Source organism: Sinocyclocheilus grahami, unplaced genomic scaffold (assembly GCF_001515645.1).
Source record: "Sinocyclocheilus grahami isolate Dianchi unplaced genomic scaffold, SAMN03320097.WGS_v1.1 scaffold493.1, whole genome shotgun sequence".
NCBI classification, from domain to species: domain Eukaryota; kingdom Metazoa; phylum Chordata; class Actinopteri; order Cypriniformes; family Cyprinidae; genus Sinocyclocheilus; species Sinocyclocheilus grahami.
In genome coordinates this window covers 27974-41902 of record NW_015505672.1, presented here as the reverse complement: position 1 = coordinate 41902, position 13929 = coordinate 27974, and the positions used below count along the sequence as shown (strand labels likewise).

General features: G+C 36.5%; 1 protein-coding gene across 1 annotated transcript in view; it reads right to left on the bottom strand.

The window, feature by feature from the left end:
• LOC107554159 (receptor-type tyrosine-protein phosphatase T-like) overlaps positions 1-2133 on the bottom strand; it is a 157988-nt gene extending 155855 nt beyond the window's left edge. The window contains exons 1-2 of the mRNA XM_016236584.1: positions 2043-2133; positions 719-1012 (exon numbers count right to left, since the gene is read on the bottom strand). Coding sequence (XP_016092070.1) covers positions 719-1012; positions 2043-2133 — 385 coding nt within the window. The remainder of the gene's footprint in view (positions 1-718; positions 1013-2042) is intronic.
• Positions 2134-13929: the final 11796 nt, after the last annotated feature.

Genomic DNA, 13929 nt, shown 5'->3' with positions numbered 1-13929 from the left:
TGCAAGCATTTAAAATAAACATAAACTGCAAAATAGTACCTGTATGTATCATTTCTTTTAATGAATTGTTTTTGTGTGTGTGTGACATGCAACTCAACAAATCTGTCTTAAAAACATCACACGCAAATATTACACAAGCCTCAGAGAATTCAATACACTTTCAAGTAAAGTTTAAATAATTATTATAATAAACATTTAAACAAAAGTCATAGGGCTCCATTAAAATGGCATCACCCTCAGTCCAAACTGGGTTCCAGTACTGCCCCTCCCCCGTACTTTCCTGTCTACACTATACCGTCCTATAAATAAAAGTAAAAAATATAACTGCTTATTGGTCCATAAAAGACTCTTTTTTTATTAGAGAAAGGTATGAAGACCACTTCCAAGCGTTTACTTTGATTCTTCCTAAAAGTCTACTAAGCTCATTTCTACAAATAAAGACCACACCAGAGCGTATAGCCACCAATAACTCACTACTCTTACTTTTACAGCAAAAAAAAATAACATTCTTAGATGCTTTAGGTGTAAAAGCCAATAGAACAAATAAATAGAGTGGACACTTTATTGTAGTAATTGCATTCCCTCAGAAGAATGAGAGAAACATAGTAGTGTACTACATTCTAGTTGTTGCTCTTCTGTTGAACTGTCCAAATATTGGTCTATTCCATTGTTTTTAATCTCCTTAAAGTATCTTCTAATCATACATACTGACACTTACCAGCACATTTGGTCCGAGTGATGAGGGGTGGTCCTGGTGGTCCAGTGCCACCTTCCCCAGGTCGGGTCAGAAGAACCTTAATCTCATACTCCACATCTGGATCCAAATGCCAGAGCTTGTACGTTGGCGCATCCACAACATGCGTCTCGGCCCAGTTTCCAGTGGTGGTGCGGTACTCCACCTCTTTCAGGATGATGGGACCGTCACCGATGATGGAATTGGCATTTGGTTTGATCCACAAGTAGGTGGCACCAACTGCAAGAAGCTCAGGTGGAGCGATGGGTGTGGGTGGCGCTGAAGAAGAAGAAAGAAAGAAGGGGATTGTTTATTGTCTACAATCTTTATTTATCACCTCACAACCAAGCCCGTCCACATTGGCATCAAAGAAAAGGCAAAACTAGTTGACATTTTATCATCATGTTGCCTTCAAATTCCTCCTGGGAAGTTTCTACTTAGAAACTCAGAAGTCATAATTATTATGAAGCGTGTTGAGTGTCCGAATCAAAAAGGTTTTCATATTTCTTTCTTTTGCACTTCACAACAAAAAGCTTTTTAACACTAGTGCAACAAAATGAAGTGCAAGAGATGTGCATTAGAATCAATGTTGTATCTGCATATTTTTGTTTATTCTTCATCAATAGCATTGTGTACAAACTAATGCATTCACCATACAACTATTAAGATCAATACCAAGCATCTTCAATATATAAATAAATCCATATTTGGTGGATTAGAGGTGGAAGAAGCAATAGAAAGAAATAAAGTGGCTGCACTGAAATACATGAGCCAACTCTGGCAATAATTTTTCAGCAAATTTAAAAAGTTGTTGAAAGAGCAATTAAGGGCCGTAGAAAATAAACTCGCTTCAGTATTACACTGCATTCAGACATAATTTCACATTTGCTTTTGTACTGCAAAATGGTGAGAGAAAAATGAAGGCTGCAATTACAGTGATGCATGCGGCTGAAGCTTTGGAGCTCATTAAGGGATATCAGACAGACTTGCTTGACCGGTAGAATTGTTAGAATAAATGGAATGAAACGTTTCCTGGAATCCCAGTTGAGAAGGTGGGCTATAGCTTTTTCCCTTAACACTTAGCTAAGCTCTCTTCCTCTCACTCTCCCTCTATTGCTTCTACATACTCACATTAAATCCACTGGAGACAGCTTACGGCTTGCACTGCATTACCTTCCTGTCTCTGCCTGTCTCTTCCTTCTTTGTCTCACTGCCATTGAGCACCTCAGATTTACCTTCAAACATGTGAAAGGTAAACAATATACATTTTTTCTTCTTTTCTTGCCTTCTTCCTTCTTTCATTGTTTACTCTCTTCCTTCTGCTTCCAACTTCCTCTCTCCCTTTTTCTTCCATTCTCCTTCCTTTTCCCTGTTTTTCTTCCTTTCTTCTTTCCTTCCATTTTACCTTGATCCTTTTTCTTCCTTACTCCCTACCTTACTTCCATGCTTCCTCCCTCCCTTTCTTCTACAGGATTCTTTATTTCAAGTAAATAATAAAGAGAACCCAAACAACCACATAGTGATGCCCTAGCAACCAATCAGAAGACCTTAGAAACGATCTGGCCCAGCCATCAAAACATTTTCTTTATAAAATATAAGAATTCAATTCAAACATTTTTGTTTCCCAAGTAATATTTTTAACTTCCTAATGTAAAAATTCATTCTGATTCATTTTCTTTATTTGATTTTATTTGCTTTCTTTCTTTCTCAGTTCCTGCCTTCCATCTTCTAATCGTCTTTTTGGCGCTCTTTCTCAGCGGGAGATGGGGCAGACACTAATCCAGGGCTAGAGGTGAGTAGCGGTGCATGAAGGGTTCATCCGAGCATGGAAGAGCCACCCAGGCCCACTCTAATGAGAGGCTGCTGTCTCTACTGTGCCATGTAATCAACTGAGCCAGATTACCAAAGCCCATTTACCCACAGCTGATAACCACTGACTCCCTCAGCTGCCCGGAAAGGATACGCTCTAGCTTGGAGAAGAGAGTTTAGACGTAACCCGTCAACCTCCGAAGCTTAAGAGCGTTTAGTGCTTGAAATTAAAATGAAGGTGGGAGAAAATAAAAACAATAACAGAAAGGAAGGAGGAATAATAAAAAGTAAACACCGATTACCAGAGAAAAAAGACAGGAAATATAGGAGTTTTATTTATTTTTTTCTGCAGAAACTGTCCACCTATAGTCTCTACAATATTCTGTTTTTTTAAATGAGTCACTCATTTAAAGTCTATTGGATATTTTTCACCTTTTTTCGGCTTAGAAAACTAATATATGTGTAATACTTAAGCATAGGCGTTTAAATCCCTAACCATAAACATGACCAATAATTTGCCATAGTAAACCCCAGTAATAATGACTGCAAAACAAATCTTCAACACTTTAGTGTCAAATGAGATATTGCTTATGGATAATGTCTTATTTATCATATGAATGGACTCCAGCGTGTTGTTCATCAAGGTAGCTGTCACATCCAAATTGCAATTTTGAAGTAGTGCCTTTGTTCAAACCATTAATACACTTCCATCATTTAATGCATTTTCAGCAGTCTTTATGTCAGCACATTGTCCTGGCATGGGCATTTATGGTCCTGCAGTTGATAAACTCGGCGATTAGTAGAGTGTTTTTGGATTGGGCGTTTATTATTGCAGCTGGATTAAAATGAGGTTTGGAAGCTGCTGATGACTGCTGATGAATCTTGGTGATTGCTGCTTGTTGATTGGCTGAGCGATATTGTACTCCGGATGATTTACAAACTATTTTGTGCTTCCAGCCTTAACAATGTGGTTGTTGATTAGTGCTACGCAGTGGTGGAAAGAGTACTGAAAATGTGTACTTAAGTACAAGTACTGTTACATTGCTGAAATACTACTCAATTACAAGTAAAAGTACTGGTGCCAAAACAGTACTTAAGTAAAAGTACAAAGTACTCTTCTCAAGAACTACTCAGAGTACTAGTTACTAGTTACTTTTTAGCCAGCGATATTTAATGAATTACCAAAAAATATTCATTCATATCAAAGATCTATATGGATAATATCTACTTTGAACAAAACCCAGTACATCTTATTGACAAAGTACGTGAATTAGTGGTCATGATACAGGAATTTCTAACTTCAAAACCTTGAAAAATATCAATAGTAAAGTACCCGTGAATCGGAAGTTGCAACTGACTTCAGTGTTGTGATGTATTTCCAAGTGAAACGGAATATTGAATAAAGGGCGGGGTTTTATTGTGGTGCACCTCCTCTCCACCTCCTGCTCATAGCAGATTCACGGTTGGATAGTGGTTAAGAATATCTGCTTGTTACATCTGACATCACGCTTCACTGCTTCTGGGTCCTAACGCTCTGCCAAACACCCCCCAAAAAACAACAAACTGTGCTAATATACACCCACGATGTCATGTAATACAGAAAAATTATAACCCTAACCTTTATCACCATACTGAAATCCCAGATGGCCTGCCAGTGATTCAGCTAAAATATCAGTGTCTGAGACACTGTGAGGACAGAGACTGTAGTGTGCACAGCAAATTTTTAAATGCTTAGCTTAAATATGTAATATTAATTAAATAGTGCTCATAAATGGCTGTTGAGATAGTATTCTCAAGTGAAATGAGTAGAGGCTTGGACCCGGAAACAGCAGTCCTTACATCATGACTTAACAAGAGGATTCTCCCGAAGCCGTCAAACTGACGTCATCAGAGCCAGAACGCCATTCCAGAGAGGAAGCCAATTTTCAGTTTTTGATGAAAGATTACGACGGCAGACAATTTTTTTCCCCGGTGTATTGACTTGCACGGTTTAAGTGTTCACCACAAGACTAGTAATGTGCACTAAAAAAAAGGAAGTAGGATCATTTTTGATTTTGTGACGAATTTAATCATTTTCAATACCATTGGCAAAACTATACTGTATACTTCCATATAGATATTTTAATATCTTAATTTTTTTTGTACATCCATGTTTTGTCAAGGCATTCATTATTTCAAGCTTTAAATGGTTTAATCCAAGTCTTCTAAAAAGACACAATTTAACAGCCATATATGTGGTTTATTTAGATAAATCAGATGGCTTTGACCTGTAATGACTGTACAATGTAGTGATGCAGTTAGACAGACTTGGATATTTATATGTACAAATCATACAAATATCCCATTCTAAAACATGTCTAGCATACTTACATTGTAAAGAAATAAAAGTAAAATTTTTGATAGTTGAAAGACTTTCTGATGCATTTCACTTACAGCCAATAATATTTCCAGTAGCGTTTTCATCGGTCAGGCGTGGATCTATTCTTATAACTTTTGGCAAAGTTTAATCCAGGAGCAAAGAGCAATAATTTCTAGCACGGGAGATCGCGATTGCACACAGTCTGAGTGCGCACAAGCAATATCAGAGTGAGAGGACAGGCAGTTCATTTGTATAAGTTAGGCATATTTGAGAGCTCGCATCCAGTTTTCTGCGATTACATGACTGTTCTCATGTTACAATCAAGCGCTAGGCATATTTGCGCAGGAATGATTAAAATTATGCGGAATACCTGCAATCCCGCACAGACATTCAGACTCTGTAATCGACAGGAGGTGGATGCGTGTCAAACTCACCGTCGGAGAGGAGAGAGAGATGCAGTTTGTATCGGTGTATATTCGGTATACTGTGGGAAATGATTAATGGAACCGTGTCAGATATTTCAGTATCGGTATCAAAATATAGATATTTATGATAACACTACCATATAGTTTGTTTCTCCAAACTTTGAGTCCATAAGTTACGCTGAGCTCCATCACTGTCTGATCAGCTCTTCAGAACCTGCTGCAGCAGTGGCTTTTCCCGGTCCAGATCAGGGCATTTATTGGTCCCTTCACGATCGGATATCTTTATTGGCTACTGAAGTGCCATCAAAGGTTTTAATATCAATTCAAATTGTGGGCGTACTCAGTAACGAACTATGATTTAAAAGTAACGAAGTCGATTATTTTGCTTAATTTGTTCTTAAGTACACGTAAATGTACAGCTTTAAAAATATACTCAAAAAAGTACAAGTACCCGAAAAAACTACTTAATTACAGTAACGTGAGTAGTTGTAATTCGTTACCTCCACCACTGGTGCTACGTCACTACAGAGATCAACATATGTTCATTATAGGAAAGTTAAAACATTTGATGTCTATTAATTACTTTGTAGTCCCATTCAGGTCACGTATTGCTTAGGATGATGCAACAGTCTTGACAAATAAATAAGAAACTGTGGTATCATGACAAAGAGCAACTAATAACTGAAAGTGCAAGAAGATAGGTGAGAGAGTGCTTGTATATAAATATACTGGCAGAACAAAAACAAATATAAGAATGACACAAAGGCTTCAGCTCATCTCAGCTACTTAAGTTCTCCAGTTCTTATGTCAGTATATTCTCTCAAAAAGATGAAATGAGAATGAATAAGGAAATATGCTAGGCTCAGACAGGCTAGACACAACCACACAGTGCCACACAGTACGGATACAGATAACAAAAGGAGCATTACCCGTTCACCAGGGGTCCCTTTCACTCCAGGAAAAGCCCATTTCCTACAGACATAAGAGACTTCCTGCACACACTATTTACTATTTCAGGTGTGGAAGAGAATGTGTGAGAGAGCACAATCCTAAATACTCTCTCTCATCTTTTCTTATCAAAATTCCCTTGATACACAAAGTTCATTCCCATTTCCACTGATACTTTGCCATACGTTCAGGAATATTAGCGGCAATGTGGTGATTGGAGTCCCTGTGCAGGTGTATGTGTGTCCATGTGGCCAAGCGCCCCTGTAATTTTATCCTTTATCACCTGGTGTCTGCAGGGAGGTTTTAAAAACAGCTGGATTTGTGAGAAATCTCCAGAAATCCCACCCTGCTATCTGATCAAAGCCCACCGGGTTTGTCTGATAGCAGAGCTGGAGGAGAGAGAGATGAGCTCTACCGTCAAATGGGAATTTGTAGCTGTGAAACAACAATAATTGCAATCTGGTTTCTCGTCTGTTGGAACAACCAATTCAACAGAAATTGAGAAAGGGATATAGAGAGAATATATGAGAAAGTTTGATTTAATCTAGAACCAGAGTGTTTTTTAATAGCCACAATTCAACTGATACATAAACTGATGCATACACACTTGTGCTTGCGTACAGGACGGTATATCAGTATTTAAGATATATTCTTTATTATTTGGGCTGTGAAATAATACATACTCTATTCTTTACATACACTGTTCAAAAGTTTGGGGTTTCTCTTACCAAGGCTGCATTTATATGATCACAAATACAGTACAAACAGTAATATTGTGAAATATTATTGCAATTCTATATGATTGTTTTCCATTTAAATATATTAGAAAATGTCATTTATTCCTGTGATGCAAAGCTAAATTTACAGCAGCCATTACTCCAGTCTTAGGGTGTTACATAAAACTGGGCTGCTTAACATTATATATATTCCAGCTCTATAAACGTTAAACCTCAACTTGGCTTCTTCACTTCAAGCTCTTCCAAATCAGATGAATTTTGAATTTTTCAGAAGAACAATGTCTAAAATGTTACACAACCAGAAAAACAATAATAGCTGATATGCTGCTGGTCCTTCCATTATTTCATTCCATTTAGGAATTGCATCACATTATGCCAAAAATCACTCAAGCACTTTCGAAAAATTGCAAAGCTCTCCATAGGACTAGCAAGCTCTCTGCACACCTATTCATCAGACTACAGCAGCACCCACAAATCTCCTACATCCTCCACACTGGCACCCTCATGGGAAACTGAGTTCTGAGTGACTCACACAGTTGTTTCAACTAATTCGCTTTACTGTTTGGATCAAACCTTGGAAGAATGGCTCAAGGGAACCAGATGAGAGATGCCAGGAGAGATGCAGTCTGTGCCTTTGACCTGACCCTTGTCCCTTGATGCAGTATCTCTTTGGAGGTTTGATTCTGGTAACACTTTATTTCGATAGTCCACTTTAGACATTTTACTTTGCAACTACAGGTCAACTAGCAGTGATTACAGTATTAGTAGACTGTCTGCTTAATATCTTCTAACACTTTATTTTGATGGGTCAACAACATACAACATACTGACTATCAGAAACTTTGCAAGTATATGTCAACTTATTCTACTAACCCTAAACCTACCCTAACAGTCTACTCTGAGAGTTAGTAGACATGTAGTTGCAAATTAATTCGAATTTGTTGACATGTAGTTGACATGCAGTTACAAAGTTACTTATAGTTAGTAGAATGTCTAAAGTGGACTATCGAAATAAAGTGTAACCTTGATTCTCTTTGCCAGGGTGAGGAACAACAATTCCCGCTTTTTCTTCTCTCGTCTAAAAACGAATTCCCCTTCTATTTTTTATAGTTGTGCATCGGTGTTAGAAATGTTTCCATTGGATGCCCTCACAGAATGCTTTAATCAAAACATTGCACTGTGGAAGAGCAGGGAACAAGAGAAATGCAGAGGAGGAACGCTGTAAACATACAAGCGCAGTAAGAACAGCATGAGAGGAGTGAAGGCTCTTCAAACCCTCTTTCAGAAGAAACACATTCAGGTCTGGACAAATAAAAGCAATGCACGGGAAACGGACGACAAGAGAGGGAGACAGTGAAAATCTCAGGAGGCGTCTCTCGCTAGACTGAATTCACAAACCCGGCGCTGTTCAAAGACGGCATGCTGAGGACACCTGTGCATAAAATTCAAAATTCTGCTCCAAAAACAACTCTGGACTCAGGGCGATGTAAAACACACACACACAAATCTCTATTCCAAAATCTATTGAGCTGCCTTACTGTATACTGTCTACACAGGCCACATCCTAACTGGAGCCTCATAAGGTCAGAAATGCAGACCAGTAATAGAAATCTGACTGTAGGAGATGGCAGTTTACATTAATGTTCACTATATAATACAACACAAACTTGTGTGTTTGATAGCTATAAGCCTTTGTGTTCATGCATTTGCATAGTGTATGTTTTGGGCCTAAGTGACCAATTTGGAACAAACTACAAAGGTTCAGTTGCTGCACAAACAGTGCTGCTTATGTGAAGCACACAATAAAACTTTACTCACAATTGCTGCCAAGACCTTGATTAGCATGATGCTTGTCAAACCAAATTTATTTATATATTTTCAGAATACACATTATTTCAAAGCAGCTTTACAGAAAAATTATGATGTTAATATTTATTATATATTCACGTCTTATAGTTTCATTTTGCACATTAGAACTGGGCAATAATATATTTTGTGACGATACAAGCAATCAAGCAGTTGAAATTTGCTATATAACATATAACTATGTGAGTGTACTGTATGTATGCGAATAAATTTGGACACTCATATATCCAACTTCAGAGATAATATAGTTACACTTCGCAATAAAATAAAAAAAGTTTAGTTTTGCTATTTAGTATAAGAATTTATTCACACACACACACACACACACACACACACACACATATATATATATATAGAGAGAGAGAGAGAGAGAGGTTCACATGAGTGTACTCTATGTATGCTGATAAAGTTATAATATAATATATATCCAAATTTATATATTGAGCTGTGCATTAATACAGTTTACATTTACATTGCAAAGATTTAAACAATCACACAGAAGAGATCTGCTACAGTATATATAATATATATTGTGTCATGTGAGTGAACTGTATATAAAGTGGAATGTACTATACAGTATATCCAACTCACAAAATGCATTACTCTAAACATATCGGGAATAAAGTATCCTTTTTGCAAGTATGCTTAATATCAACATTTTACAGACTTGAATACAATCTAGAATTAATTTTGCCACAATGTATGGGTTGCATTTTTTTTTGCAATTTAAGTTTAAGTGACTTATATAACCAAGTTGATTATACTTTTAAAAAAAAAAATTTAAATTAAGTTGAAACAGGCAGATTTTTTTTTTTAGTCTAAGTAAACAAGGGTTCCTTTAACTGAAAGTCATAACAAAAAAAAATTTTTTTAATTAAGTTGAAACAGGCAGATTTTTTTTTTTAGTCTAAGTAAACAAGGGTTCCTTTAACTGAAAGTCATAACTTACATTCCTACAGTCGCCATATTGAGTCTTATGACTTTTCCCTCTTATTTTTCTACAAGTGGTCTGTATCATCTCCTTTATACTCTCTCTGCAGCCTTTGTGTCTGTAGCTCACCTGCGATGCCTTATAATGCTGCTAGGTAGGCAGCTCATATGTTTTGGAAACAGAACTACTGTATTGCTATGAGATGGAGATTCTGTGGAAAAGCTATGTATGTCAATGCATATATGCGGCATATACTTTGAAGTGCCTGGAACTTAGAGAGCAGTGCATCAAGAGGCTACAGAATACAAACTAAATAAATAAATATTCACACAGACAAATAAAGTGGCTGCGAGTGTTTGAAGTGCTAACTCCTCGGCTCCTACTTATCTGGGCTGTAGTATTACTGCGCTCTAATCCATCTCTGTAGTGAAGGCCGCTCGCAGGCAGTCTACGGACACACACACAGACTTCCAAAATCCTTCACTAATACTTCTCTCTGTCTGTGTGTAGATAACACAGTGCTTTCTGCATCACCATCACACACATAAACACCTCTCGCAAAAAACACACACAGACCAGCGATGTTGGCAGACATTTAGGTCCGTGTTGAAACACTAAACGCACAAGCTGCAAACTCACTGTTTTTCTGTCCAATATCCTGAAACCACACACAAGCTCTGTTCCAAAACCTAGGGAGCTGCCTGCTTAGGCAGCTGACTTTAAGGCAACTAACATGGAATCTCATTAAAAAAAAAAAACCTGATCTCTACATAGGCTGAAAATCTGCACAGTACACATGTCACAAAGCAGCAGCTCACAATTGATTCCAATAGAATTTGATGCATGGTTGTTATGGGTAACTAGAACTTACAATTATTTTTAAAGATTTTTGTTACTTGAAATAAAACATACGTTAAATGAAAATAAATATACTAAAATAATAATAATTTAAAACAATCTGTAAAGTACATTTGAAAAATGGCCCAAAAGAGCTTAAAAATCATTATCACTTAATTGTTTGTACAAAATGTAAGGGAATTTAAAATAAAAAAATAAAATAAACACTTGAAAAAGTATATCATTCAGGCATGTTTATAATATTGTATTATTTATTATATCAATAAATATAATAAATAAAATAAAATAAAATGGCAACTGCTTTAGCACTGGGATTCAAAAATACATCTTATTTATAAAAGTACAGTTTTTTGTTATGCTAACAAAGGACAATAAACAGAATTTAGAACTGAATTGAGAAAAATTCTAGTAGGTTAATATTCCCCACATGCCCTACATTAACTACACGAACATCATACCAAACAGAGAATCGATCCAGATTACGCCCTGGAGTTCAGTCCCAGATTACAGCCGTCACCTGTCATTAGCACCTCTACCTGAGGCCATCCCTCTGTCTATGAATCCATTAGCTATATCAACACGATATTATTCATTCACTCTCACATGAAAGGTCCAATGCTGACCAGCAGCATATCAATTAGGTCGTACTGGACACACTCATTTGCACAGACCTTGCTATTATTCAGCTGATGTGAGTCTGTGGGGAGAGTGTGGTGTGGATGGAGGGCCCCTGGGGGTCTTCTGTCTTGTCAGAGGCAGAGAGGGGTTTCATGAACCATGGGGATGCCAAGACCTGCATGCTAACTAGACTAGCACACTGCCTCTGCCACACTGAGAGGTTACTGTGCACAGGCCCAGGATTCACTGAGAGATAGTGAAGATTCAAGAAGAGTTCGTATCTATATTAGAATACTGAATTCAGTGTGGCTTCAAGAGATTTTTAAAAACATATAGTAATTGTATTCATTTTAAATCTATGATGAAAATAGGACCATACAAGATGAATATATACAAACATATTATATATATATATATATATATATATAATTTAATTTTTTTTTATTTAAATTTTTTTCCTGTAATGGCAAAGCTAAATATTTAGTAGCCATTACTTCAGTCTTCAGTATCATATGATCATTCAGAAATCATTCTAATATGTTTCTTTGGTGCTCAATTGTTATCAATAATCATCTAAATTATAAATAATGGTTCTTATTATTATCAATATTAGAAATAGAAGATATTTTTGTGGAAACCAGCTCAAAAGAACAGGATTTATTTCAAATAAAAAACTTTACTGTCACGTATGTGTTGCTAAAATAAAGGCTTTCATTTTTGTTTACATTTTTTTTTTCATATATGTACCCCAAACATTTGAATGGTAGTGTATCACAGATTATACAAAAATATTGAGCAGCAGAAACGTTTTTACTGTATTTGTGATCAAATAAATGCAGCCTTGGTGAACATAAGGGACTTCTTTCTTTCAAAAACATAAAAAAGTCATAAGTATTGCAAACATTTGACCAATATACAGTATGTATGTATGTATATATATATATATATTCTGAGGTAAGCTGTTTGTCAACCACCAAGATCCAAACCAGATAAATGGGTTTTCCCACCTCCAACATCCTAATTTAACCCATAGATTTATTTAATAACCTGTGCAAATGGTTTCTCCCAGAATAAATCTAAAACTTTTCTTTCTCCCACATCTCTCACCCTCTGACACCGTGATGCAAATGTGTATAAATGGGCTAATAAGGCACAGAGGATTTTGGTTTAAAATTGCATCAGGGTGAGACTGTGAGAGGACATGAGAGAGTGAAGTGACTGTCAGAATAAATATTACTTAACACAGATTAGCATACAATAAATCTGAGCTCTGACACCACATAGGCTTGAAGTAGAGATAAAGAAAACAGGAATGGAAGAGGGGAAAAAAAAGATAATGAATGATGAAAATTATTGTACGTCCAAATGTGTCTGAGACAGAAATGAAGAGTAATGATAGGAAAGTGCTGCCCAGTGGAAAGATAAATCACAAAAGACATCTCAGTTGTTGCTCATAGACTAAAAGAGATTAAATAGCCAGCAAATTGTGAAGTCTCTACTTCCTCCTGAGAAAAAAAAAACCTCAGTAATCATCTGCTTTGTCTCTCTTGTGGAATTTCATAAGAGATCTCAACAACGTCTCAAACTGCGTTCATATTTGCCAAGATACCAAAGTCTGCAATCAAAAGTCAAAAGAGATCTCAGTATGAACTCAAACATTGGTCCCACTTTATATTAGGTGCCCTTAACTAATATGTACTTACATCAAAAAATAAGTACAATGTACTTATTGTGTTCATATTGTACTGCAAAAAACGGTAACACTTAATTTTAAGGTGTCCTTGTTACACGTTACATGTACTTACTATTATAATTACATGCATGTAACCCTAATCCTAAACCTAAATTATCCTAACCCTATAGTAAGTACATGTAGTTAATTAATATTACTCCGTACTTAAATGTATAATTACACTGTAACAAGGACACCTTAAAATAAAGTGTAACCCAAAACACTTTTGCTGCTGTTAAGGTGGGATACTGGTAACGTAGGGACAGGTTTGGTGGTATGGGTAGGTTTAAGGGTGGGTTAAGATGCAAGGGATGAGTAAACAGTGTAATTATAAATGTAATTACAGAAATGAATTACCAATGTAATTACATGCAGGTATTTTTTAAAATACAAGTACAATGTAAAAACATGAATGTACACAATAATGCACTGTATCAAATTATTCATTTCAATGTAAGTACATAGAAGTTAAGGTCACCTAATATAAAGTGGGACCCAAACAATTCTCGTCACATCCTTCAATCACAAAATAATCTGAACTGCTATTCCCATTTATACAACAGTTCGTTCTGGTTCTCAAATCTGATTGGTTGAGAACCGTGAGATATTGTACTGGTATCGCTACAGGAATGCCCTTTCACAATTTTGTATCACTCCGCTTGTTCTAGCCGGGTCTATGTTTTTTGTTAATTATTCACTGAGCTAATCGTAGAGTACGTTAGTTAATATAAGAAGAAACATCTAGCTTCGCAGTCTCTCTCTCTCTCATTTGGATGCACGTCTTGCCGCATTGTTTCTCTCTTATAACCTCATTATTTCTCACTAATAACCTAACTGAAGCAGCACATGCCCTTGATACGAATTCTAAAAGTGACGTATGTTTAACTGTCAACTTGAGCTTTGAATCCGTGGC